The sequence below is a fragment of the Myotis myotis genome, unplaced genomic scaffold, assembly GCF_014108235.1.
Source record: "Myotis myotis isolate mMyoMyo1 unplaced genomic scaffold, mMyoMyo1.p scaffold_m19_p_18, whole genome shotgun sequence".
In the NCBI taxonomy this organism is placed as follows: Eukaryota; Metazoa; Chordata; class Mammalia; order Chiroptera; family Vespertilionidae; genus Myotis; species Myotis myotis.
Window position 1 is genome coordinate 35,942,125 of NW_023416322.1, and position 27,502 is coordinate 35,969,626.

The following is a 27,502-nucleotide window of genomic DNA, read 5'->3' on the forward strand; positions in this document are numbered from 1 at the left end:
AAAACTGCCAACCTGGCTCGGTTATCAGAAGGTTGTATTAGCTTGCTCAGGCTGCCATAACAAAACCCCACAGATGGGGGTGTAGACAACAGGGTTACTTTTTCACATTTCCGGATGGTAGAAGTCCACGGTAATGTCGGCATGTTTTTCCGAGGCCTCTCTTGCTGGCCTGCAGATGGCTGTCTACTCACTGTCCTCTGTGCAAATGCAGGTCTGGGCTCTACACTCTCCCTTCTTACTGGGGGCACACAAGTCAGGCCGTAACAAAGACTACGTGACAAAGTAAGGGGCAAGAAGCTGTGCTTGGGAATCATAAAGCGTAATGCACCATTTCGTCCTGTACTTGAGGCAAGAAAAGACCAGAAAATCATAATGTAGTTTAGCTTTATTGAAGACATATCACAGTAGACAAACAAGTAGACAAACACATGCTTTATAAAATATACATTCTCGTGTGAGAAAATATAAATAGATATGAGGAAAGGGCCACACTGAACAACTTGGCTTACAACTCTCCTCAGGGACATCTAGTACCAGGGCTGCTCAGACTGACATCCTCTGATGGGGGTGGGGGAAACACAGGGGGAGCAGAGTGGGAACATAGAAATAGTCTACGGATCAAGAGGCCACTTCCAGTAGCTAAGGAAAATTCTAAGAGCAGTTGACCACATGATGACCAATTTCTCTTTCAAGACAGTTACAGCTGATAATTATATTCCTTACACCTGTTTTTCACCTTCACCCCACCCGTTGGTGAAGATTATTAGGACTGATAAACAATACAAACTTGAGGGAACAGGTCCAAATATTACTCTTAAAACACACACACACACACACACACACACACACCCTTTAGTACCCATAAAACCTTCAGATGACTCATGGGCTTTCAGGTGTTGTTTTGATAAGAGCAGCTTATAATAGATCTCTCAATTCAGAACTTGTTATTTTTGCAACAAACAAGGCAGTGTCCAAAACAGAAAGAAAATGAAAGCTGACTGATATTGGTGTAGCTTGTACTCCCCCAAAAAAGGTTAGAAGAGCAGGAGGGGGAAACATCTGCCAAACTGAATTGGAAAGAGACCATGTAATAGAAAAATGAAACATTCCTTGCAGATTGCCAAAAAACCTTAGCTCGACTGTTTCACAATTGCCTGTCATCTGCATCAAGAAGTAAAATATGAAATGGAAGATGTAGCATAAAATGACAGCAAATTTACCTCTGTAGCTCCATTACCCTCTTGGCATTTCTGTGGATAGTCAAGTGATTAGAACAGGCCACCACACACTTGAGTGAAATACTCGGTATAAAATTAAACACTACAATTCCAACCCCATTCTATATGGAGCCCACTGATAAGAATAGGGATCAAAATTAAATAAAGAGTAAAAGGGAGGGATATAATACATGACAGGCTTTAAACTTTTTATTATGGTAGTGCTGTCTGTGTTAATTACTAGTTACAGATTTCCTCAGAATAAGCCCACTTTCATGTTTTCAGCCATTAACACAGAATAGGCCAAAACACAAAATACTTTAGTTTAAAAAAATTCTTAAGTGCTCTATACTTTATATAAAGGATTCTGAAGGGCACGGTTTTTCTGGAGATTTCCAATGATAAAATGAAAGTCATCTTGCCCATATTCCATCTCAAGGCAGAAATTTCCTCAAAGTTATTAGCAAATGATTATTCAGCTTCCGTGTGTACTTTTCCCCCAAAGGCTGATTATTCCAATTGTCAGGTAAATCTAACAGTTAGGTTAGCAAGTGAGCTTATATAGAACTAGAGGCCTGATGCACAAAATTCGTGCAAGGAGCTTGGCCCTCGCAGCCCGGGCTTCATCCAGAAGGTCCTTCGGCTGTCGGGTCTAATTAGCATATTATGCTTTTATTATTATAGATTACTGGCCAGGGTATTCTGCATCTCCTGTAGCTGCTGCCCCACTGATATGACCCAGGTCCTCTGGAATCAAAACAGTGAATCTCATAAGACAACCATTTAAAGTAATTAAAGACTTTTATCATATCTCCCTTTTCTTAGGAAAATGGCTCAGTCTAAGCTGCTTAACATTTGTTTCTTTTACAACCTCCAAATGGGTAATGTGAAGGCAACTGTTTTTAAACATGAAAGTTACCTTACAGAGAAACATGCATCCTAAGCATTCTGAGATGGCACCTGGAGGGAAGTGCACGTGGCTGGGTCCTCGGAGTACTGTGCCTTCTGGGGAAAGCACTTTAGAAGCTGCGAAGGACGGAAAGCCAATGGCTTAGGTGTGGAGCCTGTGCCAGTGAGGCTGGAGTTCAAGGACAAGGCTAGTTCTTCCAGGCAGGCCTGAAGAATCGGTCTGAGGGGTACCAACACATGAGAGGATTTATGCATCGCTCCTGAGAGGAAGTGGTAATTGGGTCCCAGCATTTTCATTTGCCTGGGTCAGCCACATCCTGTATTAAACTGGCAACAGGCAGACATTACGATGCTGGAAAGAAACACTGCTGAGCCACTAATCCGGGTTATAGTAGAGTTAAACGCTGCTTGGTCAAGAACAGATGCAATGATGAAAAGTTGCCGAAACCGGTTTGGCTCAGTGGATAGAGCGTCGGCTTGCGGACTGAAAGGTCCCAGGTTCGATTCCGGTCAAGGGCATGTACCTGGGTTGCGGGCACATCCCCGGTGGGAGATGTGCAGGAGGCAGCTGATCGATGTTTCTCTCTCATCGATGTTTCTAACTATCTCTCTCCCTTCCTCTCTGTAAAAAATCAATAAAATATATTTAAAAAAAAAAAAAAAAAAAGGAACAGATGCAATGATGAAAAGTTTCAGGTATTCCTCCTAAGATTAGAATTTATTAAATTCATTATCTTCTTTAAAGACCAGGGGTAGGCTATTCACATTTAAACAAATTCCTGACTAGTATTTAGGTAAGTTTTTTAGTTATGTACCAGTAGACAAGCTAGGGATAGCTGAGAGTTGACAAAACGGAATCCCTGGCCATCAGGAGACAGACTGATACTGCAGAGAATGGCCACTGCCAACACCACGGCAGCACCATGCAGCCATGTTTCCTAGGGCACTGGCCCAGCCTGTTTTGTCCTCTCACACGTGACAGCCAATGTTCACTTGCAGTCTAGCTCTATCTCCACCTTTTTCACTCAAGAAAGTCTATCAGAATATGAGAAAGAGTACTGTCATTATTGGGATAACCTTGAACACAGCAGAAAGGTCACAAACTAGTGACAAATTAGCGGTGGCACACCCTCCAACTGATTCAGAGTCTGTGGAGTATTCCAACACCGGCGCTCAGACCTGCTGTGCTAGAGCGCACTGGTGCTTGTCAATGCAGTCCAGTGTCCTTGTTTACTGACACTGTTTAGAAGCAGAATATTTCTTCCCAGGAGTGTAGCTTATACCATTTCTCCTGCTATAGAGGAAGTAAGTCTGGCTCAAGTCAGAGTAAGCAGCATCGCTCTTGTTCTACTTAACAAACATCTCATGAAAGCAGCTTTTTATTAGAGTAGCATAACCCTCCTTGGTTCCTGGAGGGATCACAGGTTCATAGAATGTTACAGCTGGAAAGGGCTTCAGAGCATCCATAAAGCGCCCTCATTTCATAAACAGGCTGAGATGTAAAGGGACTGGGCCCTGATTACACAACTAGTAAGTACAGGGCAGGGAATACAATCAGGTCTCTTGATTCTAAGTCAGTACAAATTATACTACAACCTAGTAAGCACAAATTGAAGGGTGGTGGGGGGAAGATATTTAAGAAGTTCAAAGTGAAAATGAAGAAAGGCTGATAGTTTAAAAAGGGAAAAGAGAAAGGCATGATGGTACGAAACAGCTCAAGAGGTGATGCTGCCTATGGGAGATTTAGGATTGAAAACAAGCATTAAATTCTAGCAAAAAGCTAAGAAATTATGAGCGTTTAGAACCCCTGAAATGCACAATGACTTATTTTCACTGAAGTGACAGGTTGTGTAGTACATAGCTAGCTAGCACTTACAAGATGTAGAGGACAGAGTCTGACCGCCTGCCTGCCTATGTAAGGAAATCTGAAAGCACAAAGAACTCCAGTCCATTCCATTCCATTAGTGTCAAGTCCTTTGTTTACGTAACACTACCAGAAATTCAGGAAAACTTTTTGGCTTAAATAATCCTTGTACTTAAACAAGGACCACTCCAAAGCTTTATAGTGTAAACATTTCTGCATGTCCTTCTACTTCCAAAAGCCCTTTTCCCTTCTTAAGATGCAATGTGGATTGGTAGAAGAGACATTATAAAAAAACAAACAGAAAAGAAACAATCTTTGGTTTCCTCGTCAACTAAATCCTTTGTTGAAAGAAGATATTCCCCAAACGAGTTTTCCTTTATTTACGTACATATGGCGATGACAGGACTGCTAGTGTTTTCAAAGAGCCTTTCTACCCTAGAAAGGTAATAGTGTCTGGCACTTGTAAACAGGTGGCAAATGAGTAGATGTATGAACCTTTAGGTACGAAGTGGTTAATTACACCAAGACTGTTTGTGTGCACCCAATCACTAGGTACCCTACCTCTATACATAGACTTCTTAACAAATACATTTTTAAAACTTTAAACAGCCTTTAAAATCACTAAACCAAGATATACAAAATCTGTCTGTGGTCTGAGAAGCTGCTGTCAACATTATAACTAGATGTCATATATAATTTTGGCATATCAAAAATATTTACATTGCAGCCAACACTTACGGTCAATGAATACAAAAAATTATTTATAAATGCACATATATTTACAATGAGATTCCAGGGTGATAGGGATCCCCTTCTCCCCCGCCCCCCAAGGAAAAAAATGATTCACATGAATACAAAACTCCTTGACCTGGTAACAGCTGGTCAAGCCTGGGATACTTGCCAAAGACTTTGAATATCAAAGCCTCAACGACCGGCTCGCTAAAACCTGCTAAAACCACTGACAAATCCCCGAACATGTCCAAGCAAGGCCCAAAGTTATTTTTGTTCTTTGGAAGGCAAAATAGATTCTGTTTTCTCAGAATCATTCTGCGGGTTGAGACAATCAGCATGGTAAGCAGCAATGAGACTCTTCCCAATATGCAATGCACCGGGCATATTGCCCCGGACCCTCAGGAAGCACATCTGTCCTGTACCGTCGTCCTCTGCCCCTGCGGCACACTGTCTAGTCCATGTACCCAGGTCTGTCAGCCATTATCTTTTCTTTGTCAGGTGTAAGCCCAAACAAATGCCTAGCCCACCTTGGTGTGGTCAAATGTAATTGTAGACAAAGAGTGAAGCAAATGCTGACTTTGGGGTTTCTTCTGAACTCTGAGGTAGTAAATACAAAATTAATGAATTTGGGTCTTTGCCCAGATTGCACCCTAGAATATTTCATGTGCCCTCGCTTCCCTCTTGAATGTTCCGAGTCCTACTAAAATCAAAAGCGAGGTCGTGCAACCTGTGACAGGGCGTGGGGGAAGCGGAGCAAGCGGCACCACTCTCCGCCAGGCCCTCGTGCTGATGGGGCTGTGGTGACGCAGGGACGGGCTGCTGGGAAAAGGGAGCAGGAGGCAGGCCTAGTTCTCCGCTCATGTTCCACAGAGGCCGCTGCAATGTTTCTGAGAATCAAAGACAAGAATCGTCAGTGGCAAATACAAGTTCAAAATTAATTTCCTACAGCTTAATTTTCTTTTACCCAAATCCTCAAAGAAATAAAGATGCCCAATATTCCTGTATAAGGATGCTGAGATCAAATATATACTTGCCATCTTCTTAGCAACACTAAAAAAAGAAACAAGACGAAAACTGGAACTATGGTCATGCAAACCCTTCTATTCAAACTTAACCAATTATTTGCTGAATCCATGCGGTATGTCTCCTACTTTTGCCTCTTGTTAATGATTCTGCTGCTACAAAATTTGAGAACAAAACTCTTTAGACACATGGAAACAGACTAAGGGACTAATAGTATTCACACTGTAATGGAATGCGTAATAAAAATTCAGAGAAGTCATACCGGGTGGGGCAAAAGTAGGCTTACAGTTGTGAGTACATGAAACCCAGAATTTATTCGTTTTATTATTTATTAATTATTGTATTACTTTCATTAGGAACAACTGTAAGCCTACTTTTGCCCCACCCTGTATGTTTTTAAATAACAATTAAATGCCTATGTTTTCAAAAACTATCTTAAAAATAAACGATTTCCCTCTGGTTTCTAGCATTCTAATAATTCCAACAATAAGATAACCAAAAGCAGTGATTTTAAATCAGATTGTCCATACTCTGAGTTCAAAAGTGTGCATTTCTCATTCTCCTTATTTATTGCAAGGTAAGCTCTCCCCAAAGATCATTTACTGAAAGTTATGTTAACTTCATGGGGATGCATTTTGGAAAAAGCTTTTTCAAATATTCTGGAAACAAATGCTCAGAAGTAAAATTTTTAAAAAACCCATGTGAAGAGTAAATGCCAGCAGGGTTTCTCAAGCTTTATATGCATACAAATAAGCTGGGGTCCAGTTAAACTAGACTCTGGTTCACTGGTTCACTGCTTTCCCACTGATGGCCCTGATCATCATACCTCACAGACAAAAGCAAACACCTGCCAAGTGATGCTGCCATTCAATAATTACCTGATAGTGCAGCAACCAAATAAAGCATTTAAAGTTTCCTCAGTAAAAACCTTCATCAAATTATATCCTTAGCACTTCAGATCTCCATCATTTAAGTAAGATGAAAGGAGAAAAGTAACACCTACATGAAACTTTTTAAAAGCTGTTGCTATATGGCTTCTGAATTTTTAGAGGTGTGGTCTTGCTATTTCCACAAAAGCTGTTTTCATCCAAAAGATGCAGACTTCTCTGTAACTCTAGTCTCTAAAAATCTCTTGCTCTAGTTCATACCATGTAATAGCAGCTAATGACTCTATTACACCAACTGGACTGCTGCTTCCTGTCAAATAAGAGTGCTAACTACATGACAGAAAAAAATCAAGTAGGTGAAAGTGAAAACAAAATGAACAAAAAAACAGTGCCCTTTACCACTGCTCATCTGTGTGGAGGCAAGTGTCTTCTCATTCACCCTCTCGTGGTTGGTGGGAAAGGCAGACGTCTCTCTATCTGCTGGTAAGACCAGGCTCTCCAGTGTTGTGGCATCTTGGGAAGGATGTGCCAGATAAGTCTCTTTGGGCATCTGGACCATGAGGCTGGACAGTGTCTGATCTAGAACATCCTCCTCAGCAATGTAGGTGTACGGACAGTATTCTCGCGTCCTGGAGTAGATATTGGCATTGTCATAACAATCTGAGCAGATAACCCGGGTTCCAGAGCCACCTAGGTCAACAAGGGATAGAAGCCGAACAGCCTTCAGTTAAGGAACCAGCTTTACCATCATCAGTTTTCTCCAACAGTTGCCGTCATTATCATCAGAGCTGGCAATTATTCCACATTTACTTTTTATAGACCAGGTGAAGTTCGAAGGTCTTCTGTCAATTAACTGTGTAATCCTCACAACATCCCTGTACAGTGGGTACTATTATTTCCCCATCTTCCAGATGGAGTAACTACAACACAGGGAAGTTAAGTAACTGGCCCAAGCACACGGCCAGAGTGAGGAGCTGAAATCTGAACTCGGCACTCTGGCTCCAGCTCGTGCTCTTGACTAAGCCATCTTTGTCCAACCTGGATAAGGTCATGCTCAAATCAAGGGCGCCAAAACAAGGCTGGCACTGTGCTACAAGACATGTTTGGCTTAAGCAAACTGAAGCAGAGAACAAGGAGTTATGATCGCTTCACTTCACAAAAGCCCATATTACTTTCATGAGTCAAGAGGTTAAGCAACACTAGCTGCGGAAAGTACCCCTGAGAAAGCCAAGAGTCCTGCCCAACAAATATGCGTTTGGCAGAAGTAAAAGTAACAGTGAGCTCCCTGGGCTGTTATGTGCTTTGAAAACTGAATGATGAAAGAGAGTGAGGAATAAAGCGCGAGGTACTTAATTCACGATCAAGCAACAAAATTTTAGAACTGGAAGAAATCGAAATGTAATTTTGTTTAACCCAGAAAGCAGTGTTATTTCCCACAAATTTCAGAGTGAAGGCTTTACATATTTTTTTTTAAAGCTAAAAATACCCCCTTTTTCATGGAGAACCAAAAAATCCAACTTGTCAATTACATAGAGAAGTTCTGTCAACACCCAGCATAAAAAATCTCTAGAAATGAAATAGACCTTTCATTTGTATAGGACTTGAAGTACTACACAGATTTGCTGAAAGAATCTGCTAAAACTTGAGGAAAGTGCTTTATAAAATAGTTTATTTTAGCTACGAGGAAATTAAAGCTCAGATGTTAACTTGTTCATGGCCACAGAGCTGGAAAGAGGGACTAGGAATCAAACCCGATTCTATCCCTTCATTCACCTTCCTGTGGGAAGGACGGAATGGGAAGAATAGCGATGTTGAGAAGGTGGGTTTGATTAGGGAACATTTCATCTCTCTGATATATGCTGAAAAACATCACCGTTTAAACTTTAGTGACTATATACCTGTCAGCAGGAGAAACAAACCTCCCCTGAACATGGTCTGAAGGATGTTCATGCCTGAAATCAGATAAAAGACACCGAAAAAACACTTCCAGAGCTTCTCCTTCCCATAGTAACACTGGTGTGGGAGACTGTGCGAGGTAGTACTCTCAATCCCATTAGGATGCGTTTCTCCTACCTGTCAGGTGACTTTCTTCTCTGTTTAAGACTGTAGTCAATTTTTATCCTATTTTGCATGGGGCCAAATGTTTTGAGTATCTCTTTTAAAATACTGCTTCAGGTTAAAGGGCAAAACTAGACACTAAAAAATAAACTCAAGCAGGTAGGGCTGCAATGTAAGCATAATGAAGAGTCATTACCATCAGTGCCTTTGTGTAAATATCCATTGGCAGGAGGCATGAGCTGCTGATGACTGCCTGCCTCAGAGTTGCTGTAGCCTTCCTGTGGCTCAGACAGAGTTCCTTGGGAAGACAAGTAGCTGGGAATGTCTGCAGGCAGGTTAAGCTCCTCTGCAAAAGAGAAATCTGTATGTAACTCACAAATAAAGTTAGGCAATTTAAGCCAATGCTCAGAAAACCACTGTATAAATGTGTTCCACTTGGATTCTATTGGCCAGGAAAATGTTTTATGTATACCTAGGAACTTAAAATTTCCCCTAAAATCATTTCTCACTAGAATTTCCCCTAAAATTATCTCACTAGACTTATTCTCAAAGCTTCATTGTAATAGTATTACCAAGAGGAACAAAACCTAAAGTCGGAAATCTTATCTGTGGGTACTTTCACAGTCTATGGCTGCAACTCCTCTCACAGAATTTCAGAGTGAGGAGTATGAAAGACTGATCAGCCATAAGGGCTCCTCTTCCCCACAGAGAAACTACAATGGAAATGAGCTGTAGGCATTAGAAAACGAAGAGTAAACTTGTAAGGGAGTGTCCACAAATTCTTAAAACTATTTATTAGAGAGGTTCTGTTATATCAAGGAAACTGGATATTTTAACAGAAAAACTCTTCCTTCTACCACATACAAGTATAAATTAACAAAGTTCCCCAATTTTTATATTTTACAGTAAATTCTATACTACATTCCTGATTCAAGCACAAGCCAAAGGTGTCAACTGGTGCCACTCACCTGTGTTCGTAATACTATAGTCTTCATTTTTCCTTCTCATGTGGTAAATAACAATGACCCAGATCAAAGAGGTGCCCACAACACAGCAGACCACAACGATGATGACAATGCCAACTGTGGTCCAGCCATCGTCTTCATGCCCAATGCTACTCTGGGAAGAGTCACAATTGGGGGATGAGATGACATTTAGGTAAATGTGACCACGTTCTGTTCCAAGAGTGTTAGACATAATGCAGGTGTATTTCCCGGCATCTTCTAGCCCAGCATCTACAATGATGAGAAGCTGGTTGGCTGCAGCAAAGAAGTGCCGTTCTGTCACCAGCAGTGGTCCATCATCTTTGGTCCAGTTGAGGCGAGGGGCAGGGCTCCCTCCAGCTATGCACTGTAACACTGCAGTTTCACCTCGGGTTACTGTCTTGTCCTCCAGGGGTCTAATAAATGAGGGCGTCTCTAACAGAGAGATTATATAAAAATCATATTAAGCAATTTTATTCCTTAAATCCTATTGGATTAATGAGGTGAAAATGAAATAGGCAATTTCTTATACTCATGGAAGGATTACAAGTTAGTATTTCAGAAAAGCAAAAGTCTCAAAAAAATCTACATCTTATCTCAGTAATTCCACCTTGGGCAAGCTATCCTAAGCTAAGGAATTCAAAAATTTCTACACAAAGATATTTATTATAAAATTAGTTGTAATTTTAAAAATAAAGGGAAAAATCTAAAATCCTAGCAGGAAAATGATTAATTACAGTACACAGCCACATGATATTCTATGAAGACCAATAGTATTAACCCTGTGATAAATATTAAGTGGAAAAAAGCAGGTATATATAACTACATAAAAATGAGTTTAAAAAAAAGTCCAGAATATGACAAAATTTTTAACAACTGTTTGAGTGACTTTCCCTCCTTTATTCTAATTTTCTATGTAGCTAATGTTTTTAAACACAATAAACTTATTTTTTTATTATACAAATAAATAACACAAACCAACAAACTTTTAAAAACCTTAACATCTAAGGGAATAGAGAACTAAAAATAGAATTTCCCGGGGAGTAAAGTCCATGAAGAAAAGCATTGTCATAAGAAGAAACAGGCCTGTCAGGAGAAATCTTTAGGGGAAAGACATTTTACAGAGCATAAAATTAAAAGGAGCACACTGGATGGAAAACGGGAAATCTAACTAGAGGACAGGTCATTCTGTCTGTATTTAAAAAAATTTTAAATGACATGGAGGGAAAACAGTTGCACTGTCTCAAGTTCCCTATAAAATAACTGAAACTCATGTGTATGAAGCAGGCACCGTACAGAGGGAGATATAATAGGATACACTTAGGGCCTTGAATTTTCATTTCATGTGGTAAACCTCTCTAAATCCGCCCTCAGCATTCCCCCAGATTTCAGCTACCTGATCCACTAATGCCCTAGGCCAGTGGTCGGCAAACTGCGGCCCCTTGAGTGTGGCTCCTCCACAAAATACCACGTGCGGGGGCGCACGTACAGTGCGATTAAACTTCGTGGCCACACCGAAGGGGCCAAAGAGCCGCATGTGGCTCGCGAGCCACGGTTTGCTGACCACGGCCCTAGGCTGACATAACCCTGCATAAACTGACAAAACAAGGTGATGAGATGAAAGGATCACAGCTGAAATATCAGACTTTTCTTGTCATTAAGACCGAAATTAGGTCCCTAATAAAAAGGCTCCTACAAAAGCTGGGACCCATGACAATAAACATACCTAACACTGTGAGTGAGGCATTTGCTGAGAGGCCTCCTGCTATGTTTTGTGCCATGCAGCTGTAGATCCCCATGTCTTCTATCTTCACGTTTGCGATGAAGAAGACATCGTCCTCGGGCATGACATGCATTCGTCTTTCTCGGGCTGCAGGAAAGTCAGTCCCGCCATCTTTCTGCCAGGAAATCTGAGGTGCAGGGTGCCCTTCTGCAGCACATTCTAATCTGGCCATGGCACCGGTGCGAATAGTTAGATCCATTGGGGTTTTCAGAAATGAAGGCATCTCTGTTCCAAGAAAGATCACCAAGAAAAAGTGGGTGAGGGAAAACACACACCAACAGGGAGAACCTGTTAGGCCAAATGACAACTGTCATCATGCTGCATTTCTTAAGGAAGACATGCTCTCTAGACTGACAGTGAAAGCAACTTCCAAGGCCATCTTTTCTCTCAACCTGAGTATCTGCAGCACAGTGATCTCACCCTTCTGGAGTACATGACACACCTCCCTGTCCCCTGGGGACAGGGAAAGCAGATGGCCACAAACCTTTCTGAACCCCGTATTTTAGAACCTGGTATTTACTGACTTCCTTACTTAAGAGACTAAACGGTGCTTCTCACACTAACCTCTATAGTGCTGTCAAAGGAACTGTACGATAAAAAAAAAAATTAAGCCTTCAAAAATCTCATAAAACAACACACAAGCAAAACGTAAGTATATCTTTTGAGTGCACAGTCTAAAATGTTGTAGTTATTCAATCTAATGGGCAATAAATAGATCAAGCTATTTTGGAGAAGTTTTTTATAGCCACAGTGAAGACAGCATTAATTTCAACAATGGTTGTGTGTGACTATATTAAGACAATGATGATGATCATTGGACCTAGAAATGTGCTAAATACTCCACTATTGAAAGGCCCTGTGAACAATGCCAGGAATAAATTTCATAGTTCTCAAAAAAGAATTATGGTCTGGAAAGAAAATGGGGAATTTCAAAGGAATTTTTTCAAAAGCATAAATAACAGTGAAAGCAGCTTCTCTCCTGGGGACATGGAATTCACATTTACCCTTCAACCAATGACCAATTAGGGATAGGAAATGGACAAACTGACAATCCAGTCTATACATGATCACAATCCTAAAGACAGAAACAGTAAGATCCTCCTCAAATGTCAGGTTTCGCCTAATTTTCTTGAGTCAAATGGTTCAAAATGGATGTGGAAAATCCTCCCAACTACAGAAAACTATTAGGGTACATAATTCCTTACCATTCACAGTCAGTTTGGCTTTATAAGAATAATTAGAACCAAAGTGATTAGTAACGATGCACTGATATTTTCCTTCATCTGTGAAATTCACATTGAAAAGATGTAAGACACTAGTATATTCCAGAGCTTCTCCAGCTTGCTGTTGAAAACGAACAAAATTCTCAATGTCAGCATCATACAGGATTTCACTGTCTTTGCGCCACACAGTAGACATGGGTGAATCACTGCTGCTCACTGCAGAGCACGTCAGAGTCACGTTCACACCTCTGAGAGCAACTGTGGTTTCAGGATGTCTTCTTATCTGTGGCTTGAGAAAATCATCTAAGGGAAAATAATAGGGCAGGAGACAAGTCAGTTGTTTATTTTTGCTTCTACAAATTCAATTTTAAAACAAATAATGTAAAATTGTGTGTTCTGTTTACAAGATGGCATATTAAGATTGAAAGAGGCTATAGAGCTAGAATCCAATGCCTCGTTTAAAGATGGAAGAATGAGGCCCAAAGGGTCAAATGACTTGCTCAGAGACATGTAAGTCAGTATCAGAGCCTGGACCAGAACCCAGGTTTTCAAACTTCAGGGTTTAGCACTCTTCCCACTATCCCTTACTGACACTTATGCCTAGAATGTACTTCCTAAGCATTAGCAGTTAATGGGAATAAAAGAAAAACATATATTAAAATTTCAAGACAAGTTCTTAATCCTATAACCATCTTTATAAAAAATTCTATTGTTAAGATATAAGTGTGTAATATAGAAAATTTAAAAGACAAAAATACGAACCACAGACAAAATCCTTCAGATCCACATTCAGGATGCTCTGCCCTGCTAGCCACTCGGGGTGTGCACAAGTTGCATTCACGGAATGTTGAAAGTTATTATCAACGAGCCATTGAAGCAGCCACTTCAAATGGCAGTCACAGAGCAAACTGTTTGTGTTCAGAATCCTGTAGAAACAAAGAGGGAAAAAAGTGCTTTTTACTTTTCATTCTAAGTTTCTTCAAGCATTAAAAGCTGACTAGGTACCTATGCATTTTTCTTGCCAAAATAATGCTTAACCTGAGTCTAACCATGAGAAAACAAATTGAGATGGTCAGCCTGAATTTCTCAAATACTGTCAGTGTCATGAAAGATACTAATGGGGAGGTGGGGGGAATGGACAGGGGCTGTTTTAGACTAAAGGAGACTACAGAACCACCACAACAAAATAAAACGAGTGATCCTTGACTGGAAAAATAAATCTACCAAGAACATTTTCTGACACTGGGGAAATTTGAGTATGAACTGCATATTAGATATTATTTTATCAATGTTAATTTCACTGGGTGTGACAACAGTGCTGTGGTAATGTAGGAGAAGATCCTTGTTTTTAGGAAATACATGCTGACTGATATTTAGAAGTGAACTGTCATGATGTTTCCAACTTACTTTCAAATGGTTTAGCAAAATTGCAGTGTGTATGTATATGTATCTATCTCTGTGTGTGTAGAGAGATAGACAGACAAAGATGTAATGTGAGAGAGAGAGAGAAGGAGGGGGTGAGAGAGAGAAATAGATAACAAATTTAGCAAAAAGTTAATAATTGGTGAACCTAGGTAAAGGGTATTTGAATGTTCCTTTACCTTTCTTTAAATCTTTAAGGTTTAAAATTCCCCCAGAAAAGTTTAGGAAAAAAAGCTTTATATGTTGGAGCATAAACACATCTTTGTTGTGGAGGATATAATTTTTTCAAATTACTTCATCAAGACTGAACACACTTCAGCCTGTGGCAATGTGTGCTATAACTTAAACTAAGAAACTCTGAAAAATCATTTGTGGTCTATAATAGGCCTATAAAACATACAGTGTGGGGCAAAAGTAGCTAAAGTTTTGAGTGTGTGAAACAAAATTTATTCTTATTTATTAATTATTATTTGTACTATAACTGTTAACCTACTTTTGCCCCACCCTGCATATAAAAAAAAAAAAATCAGTGTTTTCTTTTAATGGTCCCTCATTTACTTTTAAAGTTTGGTGTAAAGTACCAAAGATCTGATTCCAAAGAAGTTTCAGTCTTTAAGGATATATCAAAAGCCATGTTTTATCAAGGATAATTTTAATTAAGCAGGCCAAAAGTTACCTTATGCATTTAAGAATTCTTATGTTACATTCATTCATTCATTCAATCATAGAGAAATACTGAAGTCTACAACATGCCAGATATTGTAGGCTGTGGGAATATATCCTTCACAGAGCTTTTGTATTTAAGCCAAGCAAAAAACAAATAAATGCAAGTATAATGTCAGAAAGTAAGTGCTATCAGGAAAAACAAAGCTGGGCAATGGCCCTGAGACAGCAGCTACCAGTTTAGGTAGAAAGGTCAGGGAAAGGATCTTTGAAGAGATGACATTTGGACGACGACCCAAGGAAAGTGACAGCAAATAGCAAAAAGACCTGTGGTTAAGGGTGTCACAGACAGAGGAAACTGAGGGATAGAGACAGAATGAGGTCAGAGAGCTGGACATGAGAGCCAGTCCATGCAAGTGCTTTATAAACTGAGAACTTGAGTTGTTTTTTTCCTTGTGTGTGATGGGAAGCCACTGGACGGTTAAGAACAGAGGAATGATGTCTGATTTACGGTTTCTTCGGTATAAACTGGACCCATGAGGCCTGGACTAATTCCGCTACTTACATTAGGCAAGATACTGCATGTCTCCAAAATCTGTTTCTATCTCTGGAAAATGGGACTGAAAGTGCCTACCTCAAAAACAATTTTAAATAAAGTATTTAGCACAGTGCCTGGCCACAGAAACCACTGAATTCACTTTAGTTCCCTTCACTTCTATTTCTCTGTATCTTTCTACCCTTTGCATGCTAACGGACCCTGCCCACAAGTGCCTAAGAGAGTACGCGGCATTCTCTCAGTATGTGGATAGATAGATAGATACCAAAACATTAGCAGTCCTTGTCTTTAAGTAGTAGAGATTTGGGATCTTTCTCTCCCGTTTGGTTTAACGGTACTTTCTAATTTTTCTACCATGATAATTTCAATGCAAAATATTTTCAATTTATATGCAACTCTCCCCTCAAATTTTCACCAAGTATTATAAACAATATAAAAAAAATGTAGAGTTTTAAATAAGTGTTGATGTAAAAAGTATTATAAATATGACTTAGATTTAAAGTAACCATACACCAAAAGGTGGCAGGTTCAATTCCCGGTCAGGGCACATACCCAGGTTGCAGGTTCCATCCCTGGTCTGGGCATGTGCAGGAGGCAACAAATCTATTTCTCTCTCTTTCTTCCCACTTCCCTTCTTCCCCATCTCCCACCCCTTCCTCTCTCTAAAATCAATTTTAAAAAATTAAATAAAGTAACCAAAACTTCTCAGTAAAAAAAGCTGTATTATAGTTCCTGCATTAGCAATTTGTTCAAATCAATTCCCATATTACTAAAATGACTCTCTGAAGAATGAACTATAATATGTGCTTTCACCTACTACCTAAATTACATTTTGAACTGAGCTCATATACAAGAATTTAAAAAAAAAAAAAAAAAAAAAAAAGGCCATTTAAAAATTCTGGCAGAAAATAACTAATGATAATTACCATAACATTTTATTTTAATATTATTTATTCAATTTTTTCAATGTGCCAGGCTCTGTGCTGAGCATCTCAAAACTCTCCCAAGTTTACTAATGTTTCGGGGGGCAAGAGGAGAGGGGTCCTAATTCCTCATGACCTATAAGGTACTACATCCTACATGCCCTGGCTCTTGTTTATTAACTCCCTGACCTCGTCTCCTCCCACTACTCCCCTGCTCTTATCATCCAGCCACACCAGTGTCAAGCACAAGAAGCAAGCTCCTACCTCAGGGCCTTTTCAATTGCTCTTCCCTGTGCCTGGATGCCCTCTGGCCAGATTTCAATGGTTTGCCATTTCATCCCTGGCTCAAATGCTCTTAATCTTCAGAAAGCCTTTTCTCTCTACTTCATATAAAATAGCAATCACTGCCACTCTACATACCTTTGACCCAGCTTTGCTTTTCATCAGAACATTTATTACCTGATAATATAATACACTAGAGGCCTGGTGCACAAGATTCATGCACTGGGGATGGGGAGGTCCCTCAGCCTGGCCTGCGCCCTCTCTCATAGTTCAGCTTGAGGGATGTCCACCTGCTGGCTTAGGCCTGGTCCCCCTGGGCCTAAGCTGACAGTCGGAAATCCCTCTTGCAGTCCGGGCTCTCACAGTCCAGGACCCATCGCTCCTTATTGCCTGCCTGCAGCAGAAGCTGGAGAGGCTCCTGCCACTGCCACTGTGGATGCCAGCCATGAGCCTGGCTTATGGCTGAGCGGCACTCCCCCTGTGGGAGCACATTGACCACCAGGGAGCAGCTCCTGTATTGAGCGTCTGCCCCCTGGTGGTCAGTGTGCGTCATAGCAACTAGTCTTCCCCCATTCAGTTGATTTGCATATTAGGCTTTTATTATATAGGACTAGAGGCCCAGTGCATGAAATTCGTGCACGGGGTGTGGGTGTGTGTGTGTGTGTGTGTGTGTGTGTGTCCCTCAGCCCAGCCTGCACCCTCTCCCATCTGGGACCCCTCGAGGGATGTCCGGCTGCCCGTGTAGGCCCGATACCAGTGGGATCGGGCCTACACGGGCAGCCGGACATCCCTCTCACAATCCAGGACTGCTGGCTCCCAACCACTTGCCTGCCTGCCTGATCACCACCTAACCACTCCCCTGCCAGCCTGATCGATGCCTAACTGCTCCTCTGCTGGCCCGACTGCCCCTAAGTGCCCTCCCCTGCCGGCCTGGTTCCCCCCCAACTGCCCTCCCCTGCCGGCCTGGTCACCCCTAACTGTCCTCCCCTGCCGGCCTGATCGCCCACAACTGTCCTCCCCTGCCAGCCTGATCGCCCACAACTGCCCTCCCCTGCCGGCCATCTTGTGGTGGCCATCTTGTGTCCACATGGGAGCGGCAATCTTGTGTGTTGAAGTGATGGTCAATTTGCATATTACCTCTTTATTAGATAGGATACTGTTTATTCAAAATTCTGAATGTGTACTCCTGTAGGATAATATAATGCACTATAGTTGGCAAAAGCCACTTATGACCTTATATGAATACTAGAGGCCGGATGCACCAAGATTCGTGCAAAAATGGGCCTTCCTTCCCCTGGCTGACGGCACTGCCTTTGCACCAGCCGGAGCCTCCTTTCAGCCTTCCCACGCTGCCCAGAGGCCCAGGGCAGCGCGGAACACCTGTGTCGTCACCATGGTGATGATGCAAGCGTCCTGTCCCGTCCCACCCCTGGCCACTCGGCGCCTGTGTATGCAAATTAACCTGCCATCATTGTTGGGTTAATTTACATACTCACTCCTCATTGGCTGGTGGGTGTCATGAAAGTATGGTCAATTTGCATCTATCTTTTATTAGTGTAGATATCCACTGATTCATTGCCTATCTTCCTTGCTAGAATTTATTGTAATATACTATGAAACAGAGACTTTGTCTTGAACAATGCTTTACATAGAAGATGACAATAAACTCCTTGAGTGACTAAATTAATCTCATATTAAACTCACCAGCCCTGAGGAAGGTGCTATTGTCATTTTAAGTAGGAAAACAGTCTTAGGCTAATCAGTTTGTCTGATGTCACATAGTTGTGAGTAATGGAGCAAGAATCTGAACGCAGGCAGTTTGAACTAGCACACTTCCAGTGCATCTCAAACTACCTGGTGAAGAACTGGTTCTTAAAATTTCCCATCTGTTATAGATCAACATTATTATAAAGTTGAGCAAGTGTCACAGTAATGTCAAACTCTTTTAAAAGTTTTCAAACACATTTCTATCCATATCCCATCATGAACTAGTTCTGGTCTACAGACACTCCTTTAAATAGCTTTCAGGTAGGGCAAGATAAATGTTATTGGCCCTTGATTCTAACCACTGGCCGAACAGTCGAATTAGTTACCACTCCACCCCACCCCAACCCAATGAAATCTCGAAACCATTAAAAGCAATTTTTTTTTAAAATCATGAATGAAAAAAACGTATAATATGTATTTTTCTATAACAACTATATGCAGTTTTGAACATTTCAGTAGCTTGAACAGATCAGAGACATCCTTTCTGACCATTATATTGAAAGTGCTAGATCGTCTCCAAAAAATGACATAATCCCGAAGTGTAACCCACCCCAAGGTGTAAGGATTGGATACATGTTTCTAATAATCCAAAAAGAAAGGGGGGAAGGGAGGAAAGGAACAGTCAGGTATACATAAAGCACAAGAATCAGTGCCAACTATAAGCACAGGCAAACAGAGGTCCTGGTGCCACACTGCGCTTTTCAATGTTGGGTTATTTTTAAATTATATCCAGCCACTAAAATAATTGCATATTGACACTTTTTTTTCCCTGCCTGAATTGTGTGCTTTTGAAAACATCTGGGTCACATTCATCTCACTTTAAGTACAAGCATGGATAATGATCTAATTGATAAAAAAAAAAATACTTCAGTTACATACAGTTCTTTCAAGCGAGTCTGAGAAAAAGCATTTTCTTGGATAGACATTATAGCATTGTTGTTCAAATCTCTGAAATGAAGAGAAACAAAATATTATTAGTCACCATTTCTATAATTAAGTTCTATAAAGACTTTAAATAGTCATGAAAACCTCTGCTAATAGCAAAAATTATTTATACAGTAGGAAAACATGCAAAATACTTACAGATGCTCAAGGGATTCAAGACCAATGAATGCTTTCTTTGTAATTGACTTAATCTGATTTCCTTGTAAGATTCTGAAACACAAACAGACCTTTCTAATAAAGTGCTCCACTAAACAAAATTAAATTCATTGAATCAAACATTTACCTATAAAAGATGAAAATAAGCTTTGCATTTTTATGAAAGCTGCAAACATTTATGACTAACCAATGCAAAGCAGAGAATGAAGGTCTCTATTAAGATGTGAGAACTCAATGAGGTACCTGTGAACGACCCTCCTGACCACTGACACACTGGCAGTTTTCATGTAAGAAACTGAATGACAGTCCCAGTTTCTCCCTTCTTAGGGAAAGATCACCAGGTCAAAGAAATTCAGACAGGTGTGAAGCCTTGAAAAAATCTCATGGGAGAATAGCTAAAATCTTACTTGAGAGAATCCTCTCTTGTTAAATTAACCATCAATCTCACATGATTAAGTAGATTACTGGTTCAACTCTTGTTTCTCAGTGCATTTTTCCACTTAAACAGAAATTCTAGTTCCATAAACAACTTTTCTTTATGTGCCCATAGGAATGCTCTTTTGTTAGAAAGCGCCCCACCACAAAAAAACAAAATTTAAAAAAAAAAAAAATCTCAAAACAAAGAAACTTAATAATCAACCAAGTTTCTTCCTTTAGCCCTTGCCAGGTGGCTCAGGTGGTTGGAGCATCGTCCCGTACATAGAAAAGGTTGCAGGTTTGATCCCCGGTTGGGGTGCGTATTGGAGCCAACTGATTGATGTTTCTCTCTCACACCAATGTTTTTCTCTCTAAAAATCAATAAAATCATATTGGATTTTTTAAAAAGCTTCTTCCTTTAGTGAATAAATCAAAAGGCTCAGACCTCCCAGCCACAGCAAACAGATATAATCCAATCACATTTACAATTGGTTCCTGACAATATACCCTTATAGATATACATAAATATTTTAAATACATACAATTTAGTAAGACTTGTGAGTCCAGCAAAGGCTTCACTAGCATCTTCTATGGCCCATGAAATTTCATTGTTTCTTAAGTTTCTAAAAAAATGTCAGGGAAAAACAGGCTATATTAGTCAACGTGACCATTATAACACTGAGCACCATTCTGGCATGGCAATGATAATTTTTATCTTTATTTTACCAGTTAAGTTATGATAACTCTTTTTTTAAAAAAAGAATATCTCTGATAAGCATATAAAAACTGATTCTCATAAGCTAAGAATTAAGCTGGCCTTCATAAATTAAGCAACCTGCTAAGAGTATCACTCACACTAGCTAATAGCCACTAAATGTGTTAGCATATTAAAAGTTATAGTCAGGATCCTGCAAAAAGCAGGAGGATTTCAAGATACAGGAGATATAGCCTACAAATCTGATGCAGACTAATGGGATTTCTGGGCGATTCAAGCCTTCCCCTGGGCCCTTAACCTAAAATGGCTGACAAAGAGTAATGTCCATATAGTTTCACCTCTCCTCGGCAATTAAACATGTCCCCTGGGAAGCAAGTATGATATACCCATGTGCTTAGGGGGAATCACTGTTTTCTTTAAAAGGAAAAGTATGGATCTTTTAAAATCCCCTGCTCAACTCTCAGAGGAAATGCAACTGCACCACACCATGTCCTGATGGAAGAAATACCAGTTAAAGGTGATTACTTGCTTCCTTAAGTCGTCTCATATTAAAGCATAAAGCTTTTCTCTTTACAAGACATACATAATATCACTAAGGAGATAGGAAATCACTCTTCCCATTCAGCTATATCTTTACTTGAGGTGAAAGCTAACAAAGCTCATTTTAATTTTCTAAGAAATAACATGGCTCAAGGTCAGAGGAAGAAGAAAATGTGCATTCCTGACACTAGCAACTGTGTTTTGTTCCACAGTAACGGGCACAAGAGATGCTTTGTTGTTTAGTTGGTTAATTCAGAATTAAAGTACAGACAGAACTGGCTAGAGATAAGTAAGATTTAGGCATGGGGATAGAGACAAGTAAGACTGTCTTCCACTGAGGCATAGAACAGAAGAACCACAAAATATTACCATGTATAAATTTGCAGACTGATTCATTGTTTTATTTGCTTTACTACTTTAAAAAAAATTAGCAAAAAAGAAAAAAAGAGGACAGGTGTACTTACAGTGTCTGAAGATTGGAGAGAAACCTAAATACACCGTCAGCAATGTGAGTGACTCTGTTGTCCCCTAAATTCAATCTCTCCAGTAAGCTCAGACCCACAAAGGCAGATTCATCCAGGCGGGTCAACTGGTTATAGGACAAATCACTGAAAACAGGATACATGAAAGGTAAGGAATTCACTCTATTTTAATTCAACTTTCATAGGCTACTTCTATTTACATGATAAATTTAGAGCTTTCAGCAAGCTTCTAACAAAGAGGGATGTCAGATTTTATTACTGGCCGTGGCAATGATTTATTCCAACCTGCTCTAGCCTCAGAGGCTCCGCTGAAATGCCAACCAACACTTACAGTTCAGACAGTCTTTGGCAGAACTCCCATGCATCAGGGCTGATCCTTTCAACAGCATTCTGATTCACATAGAGCTGTTGTAACATTCGCAAGCCATACAACCACCCCTTGTTCACTTCTGTGAGGTTATTATGCTCCAGTTCTCTGCAGAATTAGAGAAATAAAGGAGAAAGTAAGTTTCATAACAAGCAGTGCAATAGGAAGATTCCAAAACTCTTCATTAAGTCTTACTCAGAGAAACATATACCTTTCTTCAACCCCAGTGAGCCAACGAGTTCTAGTCAATAAATATTTAGATCTTACTTAAGATTTAGTGCTAGAAGGTAATAAGACTGTCTAAAGTATCAGATCTAGCCCTAACCGGTTTGGCTCAGTGGATAGAGCGTCGGCCTGCGGACTCAAGGGTCCCAGGTTCGATTCTGCTCAAGGGCATGTACCTGGGTTGCGGGCACATCCCCAGTGGAAGATGTGCAGGAGGCAGCTGATCGATGTTTCTCTCTCATCAATGTTTCTAGCTCTCTATCCCTGTCCCTTCCTCCTCTCTGTAAAAAATCAATAGAATATATTTTTTATTTTTTTTTATTTTGTTTTTAATATATTTTTATTGATTTTTTACAGAGAGGAAGGGAGAGAGATAGAGAGCTAGAAACATCGATGAGAGAGAAACATCGATCAGCTGCCTCCTGCACATCTCCTACTGGGGATGTGCCCGCAACCCAGGTACATGCCCTTGACCGGAATCGAACCTGGGACCCTTCAGTCCGCAGGCCGACACTCTATCCACTGAGCCAAACCGGTTTCGGCAGAATATATTTTAAAAAAAAATAAAATAAAATATCAGATCTATAAAATCAAGACACCAAGAGGTATAGTATACCTATTCTGGGTAAATTCTAATGAATTTCATCAGCCAAAACAGTAAAGGAACATGAACTACTTAGAGAAAATGTTTATGAGAATGATGGCAAAAATGCCAGTTATTTAATAAAACTTACAGAGCTTTGTGTATACTTATTTCACATCAGAGAAGAGAAAAAGAACTAATGTACCTAAGTATAACTATCGCAGCTATCCTAGCTGTTTGACACTAAAAAGTCTCAGTCAGACCCCATTCCTAACAATCTCCTATGCTAGTTCATAGTACTTACAATTCTTCCATGTTATCCAAGCCAAAAAAAGCGCCATCCTTAAGTTTGCTAATTCCATTCCGCTGCATTTTTAAAGACTTTAAGGAATCCAGACCTTGGAATGTTAGACCTTCCACAACTTTAATCCGGTTTCTTTTTAGCTCCCTTTAACAAAACAGTTTTACAATTACAAAACTGGTTTGCTGATTTGTTCTAAATAATAATTAAAAAGGAAAAGACACTGTAAAGAAAAAAATGATCTCAATCTATTTGGTTACTCACAAGAATTGGAGGTGAGGTAGCTTGAAGATCTTGGGTGGAATCATGCTAATTCTGTTACGGTTTAACTTTACCACTAATAAGGAACTCGATAAATTATCAAAGCAACCAGCCTCCAAAATGGTTATCCTATTATTACTCAAGTTCCTAAAATGAAAAATGATTAACAAAAAATTAGTGGAACAAAAATTCTACCAGAGGAAAGCTGCCCAAAGTCTATGACTGAGCCCCAGCTCTACCACTAGGCAGCTGAGCACAACTTTACAAGTCATTTAACTGCTTTGTTTCTTCAACTACAAAATAAGGATAATAATGACTTCATTTGGATTAAACAGTATGTGTGAGTATGCTTGTAAACTGTAAAACACTAATGCACATGCTAATTATCATCATCATTATATAGGTTAAGCTGCTGTTTAACAAACTACTCCTAGCTATCTTTTACAAAACTGTTAATAAACACAATCCAGAATTTAAAATTATCCTGGATACTTACCAATATTTTCTGAAAATAATGCACTCTTTCTTTAAGGGGAGAGAGAGAAAAAAAAACATTCCCCCTAACCCCAAAAAACTGACCGTAGGTTTGATTCACATAAGCATATCATAATCACAGTAACAGAAATGCACTTTAAAGTAAATCCAAAATCAACAAACGACAAGTGCTGGAGAGGATGTGGAGAAAAAGGAACACTCGTGCACTGCTGGTGGGAATGCAGACTGGTGCAGCCACTATGGAAGACAGTGTGGAATTTCCTCAAAAAACTAAAAATGGAACTCCCATTTGACCCTGTGATCCCACTTCTAGGAATATATCCCAAGAAACCAGAAACACCAATCAGAAAGGATATATGCACCCATATGTTCATAGCAGCACAATTCACCATAGCTAAGATCTGGAAACAGCCTAAGTGCCCATCAGTAGATGAATGTATTAGAAAACTGTGGTACATCTACACGATGGAATACTATGCTGCTCTAAAAAGGAAGGAACTCTTACCATTTGCAATGGCATGGATGGAGCTGGAGAGCATTATGCTAAGTGAAATAAGCCAGTCAATGAAGGAAAAATACCACATGATCTCACTCATTCATGGATAATAGAGACCATTATAAACTTTTGAACAATAGATACAGAGGCAGAGCTGCCTCAAACAGATTGTCAAACTGCAGCGGGAAGGCCGGGGAGGGTTGGGGGGCAGGAGGGATGGGGGTAAGAGATCAACTGAAGGACTTGTATGCATGCATATAAGCATAACCAATGGACATAAGACACTGGAGGGTAGAGGCGGCCAGGGGATTGTTAAGGGCGGGGGGAAAAAAAGGACACATATGTAATACCCTTTGTAATACTTTTAGCAATAAAAATAAAAAAAATAAAAGTAAATCCAGTTTAAACTCTATTTCACTTACAGGTATTTAAGCTGCATTCGAGGAAATGAAGCTGTCTTGATTTCTGATATTATGTTTGAACTGAGATCTAAACTCTCGAGAGCAGGGTAAAACTGGAACTCCTCTGCATTTATTTCTGCGATTATATTATGGACTCTACAAAACAAAGATTATATTGAAGCTACTGCCAGTGATGCACCAAAGGCCACAAGAATGTTAAATAATTGGGATCAACAATAAGGGTACTTACAAAAAAAAAACACACACAAAAAAAACCCAACAAACAAAAAAATCTGTGTACTATTTATAATTTAAGTAAAAGATCTGCAATCTTATTTACTTACAATGACAATGCAGTAATATTGGAGGTTGGTTCTCCAAAATATGGGATTTCTGTTAGTTCATTATAATTCATTTTCCTAGTCAGAAGGAAAATAAGATTTCAAAGTTTAGTGAGAGAAATGTTATGTCTTCAGTTCTGGTTTACTGCCTAATACAGAGGTTCTCAACCTTCCTAATGTCACAAATACAGTTCCTCATGTTGTGGTGATCCCCAATTTCATTGTTACAAATTGAACATAATTAAAGCATAGTGATTAATCACAAAAACAATATGTAATTATATATGTGTTTTCCGATGGACTTAGGCAACCCCTGTGAAAGGGTCATTCAACCCCCAAAGGGGTCGCAACCCACAGGTTGAGAACCGCTGGCCTAATACATATTCTTTAGGATGGGTGCCACATCTGAAGGAAGCCTGTATGACTCAGAATGAGTTAGACTAAATGTCTTATACTGAGAAATTAGAGGTTTTAATAAGAAATGCTTTTTCATGGTATATATCTATGACTGATCTCAGTATTTAAAAGGTTAGGAAATCTTTTGCACATTAAATATTTTTAATCCCACCAAGAGTCTTTGAATAGTTATGTTTATGACAGCTGATCTGGGTCCTTCTTAAACAAAGAAAGAATAATTAACACAGCCATATCCATTTTATATATTTATGATGGAATTATAAATTTAAAAAATACAAACACATGCACATATATGAAAAAAATACATATATATTTTAAAGTTATTCTAAGTAGGGAGAATTGCTTGAGAAAGAGGAAATTAACCAACCCAGAGAGAGAGAGAGACTGTGATTAAATTTTACAGATGGCATGACATGTCACCATCTGATCCCAGCAGCTCTTTAGAACAGATCGTCTCAAATGTTTTTGTAGAAAATCTAATATAATCACATCCCATTAACCTAGTTTCCAATCAATGAACAACCTCAACAATAAAAATACAGGAAAAAACCTGAAGTAAAAGGCCTCCAAAGAACCCACTGAAGTTACAAAGCCCATGTAACGAAAGCTCATGCGCTTCCTACTGAAGCCTTTTCACATCTTTCCTCAGTGCTGCTCTCAGCTAATAAGCCTATCAATTGTCTATTCACTCTGCAGCAGAACAGAAGCAGTCACTTCGAGACAGGCAAGGAGAGAACGCAGGAACAATGAGTGCACAACTTACCCTGTCAGCAGGAAACTAAAAGAAAAATAAATCTGAGGGTTCTAGGGGTGTTTAAGGTAAAGGTACAATAGGCTTGATACTTGTGCGGCTGGGAACATTACAATGCAATAACTGATATTAATAATACCTATTTTAGAAAATTTCCTCCAAAGAATACATAATAATACATCTCAGTATTAAAGGAAGCACTTCAGTAAAGTGGAAAGTTGAATTATTAACAATCACATTCCAAATGATACCAACAGTATTATATTTCACGTCAATCTACTTTAGACATGATGCTCCCATTTTAGATGAGTCAAGACAAAAAAAAAAAAAAGCCCTGGTAGGGGTGGCTCAATTGATAGCACGTGATCCCATGCACCAAACGGTTGCTAGTTCGATTCCAAGTCAGGGCACATGCCCGGATGGTAGGCTCAATCCTCAGTAGGGGCATGCAGGAGGCAGCCGATCAATGTTCCGCTCTCACATTGATGTTTCTCTCTCTCCCTTCCTCTCTCTCTAAAAATCAATAAACTATTAAAACAAAACAAGACAAAAAAGACATAAAAAAGAGTTTATACAACAGAGAGTTTTAATGGCAAAAAACAAACCCAGCATATTTACTCTCAAAAGAGGAAAAATCTTACTTTTGGCCCCAAGGAAGACTGTTTCTACAGTTTGCAATTTAGGGTTGGTGATGCCTACCCAACCCAATGGCACAATGCCGAGAGTTTGTGACAATAAAGCTAAAGATGTCAGTTTATATTTTTAAACAATGTCTTTTAATGTAAATGTTTTTCCTTCAAATTTTTGACAGCATTTCTAAATCACCTCGAATTTAATGTAAATTTAAGTAAAATAACTTACACTTCTTGTAATGTCTGAGATTCCAAGCTGATGTTCCAGTTAGACAACCGATTATGACTCAAATCCCTAATAGAGGACAAAAAAATATTCTTAAGTTAGTGTTGGAAAGCAGACTTAAAGAAAAAAACTAAAATAGGAATCTAAAAGCCCTATCAAATGTAAATTTGAGTAGGAAAGACAAAAAGAATGTTTATAAAGGATGAATAAAAATTTACCTTGTCTCCAGCCATCCAATTTCCCTCCCCATCATCAACAAATGAAAATATCACATTTCTGTGTAACCTGACGGACATTTATGCATGTATCAGAAAATTTTTACATAAGTGGTAGAATAATTTGCACCCTACTTTGCCCTTGCTCTTTTCTCTTAACAATACATTTTGTAGATCATTTCACAGAATGTTATAAATTTCTTCATCCATTTTAGCGATAGTATACTTTATTATAATATACTTT

General features: G+C 39.5%; 1 protein-coding gene across 5 annotated transcripts in view; it reads right to left on the reverse strand.

Moving 5' to 3' along the window:
• Nucleotides 1-367: 367 nt before the first annotated feature.
• LRIG2 (leucine rich repeats and immunoglobulin like domains 2) overlaps nucleotides 368-27,502 on the reverse strand; it is a 110,268-nt gene continuing 83,133 nt past the window's right edge. For 2 of the 5 annotated variants that reach the window (XM_036342548.1, XM_036342551.1), the window contains 17 exons: nucleotides 27,047-27,112; nucleotides 25,021-25,095; nucleotides 24,698-24,832; nucleotides 23,288-23,431; nucleotides 23,027-23,170; nucleotides 21,879-22,022; nucleotides 21,530-21,673; nucleotides 20,353-20,433; nucleotides 19,376-19,447; nucleotides 19,172-19,240; nucleotides 13,442-13,605; nucleotides 12,662-12,982; nucleotides 11,400-11,681; nucleotides 9,659-10,108; nucleotides 8,887-9,036; nucleotides 7,032-7,322; nucleotides 368-5,609 (listed from right to left, as the gene is read on the reverse strand). In XM_036342548.1, coding sequence (XP_036198441.1) covers nucleotides 5,383-5,609; nucleotides 7,032-7,322; nucleotides 8,887-9,036; nucleotides 9,659-10,108; nucleotides 11,400-11,681; nucleotides 12,662-12,982; nucleotides 13,442-13,605; nucleotides 19,172-19,240; nucleotides 19,376-19,447; nucleotides 20,353-20,433; nucleotides 21,530-21,673; nucleotides 21,879-22,022; nucleotides 23,027-23,170; nucleotides 23,288-23,431; nucleotides 24,698-24,832; nucleotides 25,021-25,095; nucleotides 27,047-27,112 — 2,959 coding nt within the window. In that variant the 3' untranslated portion in view covers nucleotides 368-5,382. The remainder of the gene's footprint in view (nucleotides 5,610-7,031; nucleotides 7,323-8,886; nucleotides 9,037-9,658; nucleotides 10,109-11,399; nucleotides 11,682-12,661; nucleotides 12,983-13,441; nucleotides 13,606-19,171; nucleotides 19,241-19,375; nucleotides 19,448-20,352; nucleotides 20,434-21,529; nucleotides 21,674-21,878; nucleotides 22,023-23,026; nucleotides 23,171-23,287; nucleotides 23,432-24,697; nucleotides 24,833-25,020; nucleotides 25,096-27,046; nucleotides 27,113-27,502) is intronic. The other 3 variants (XM_036342549.1, XM_036342550.1, XM_036342552.1) reach the window with 3 other exon arrangements.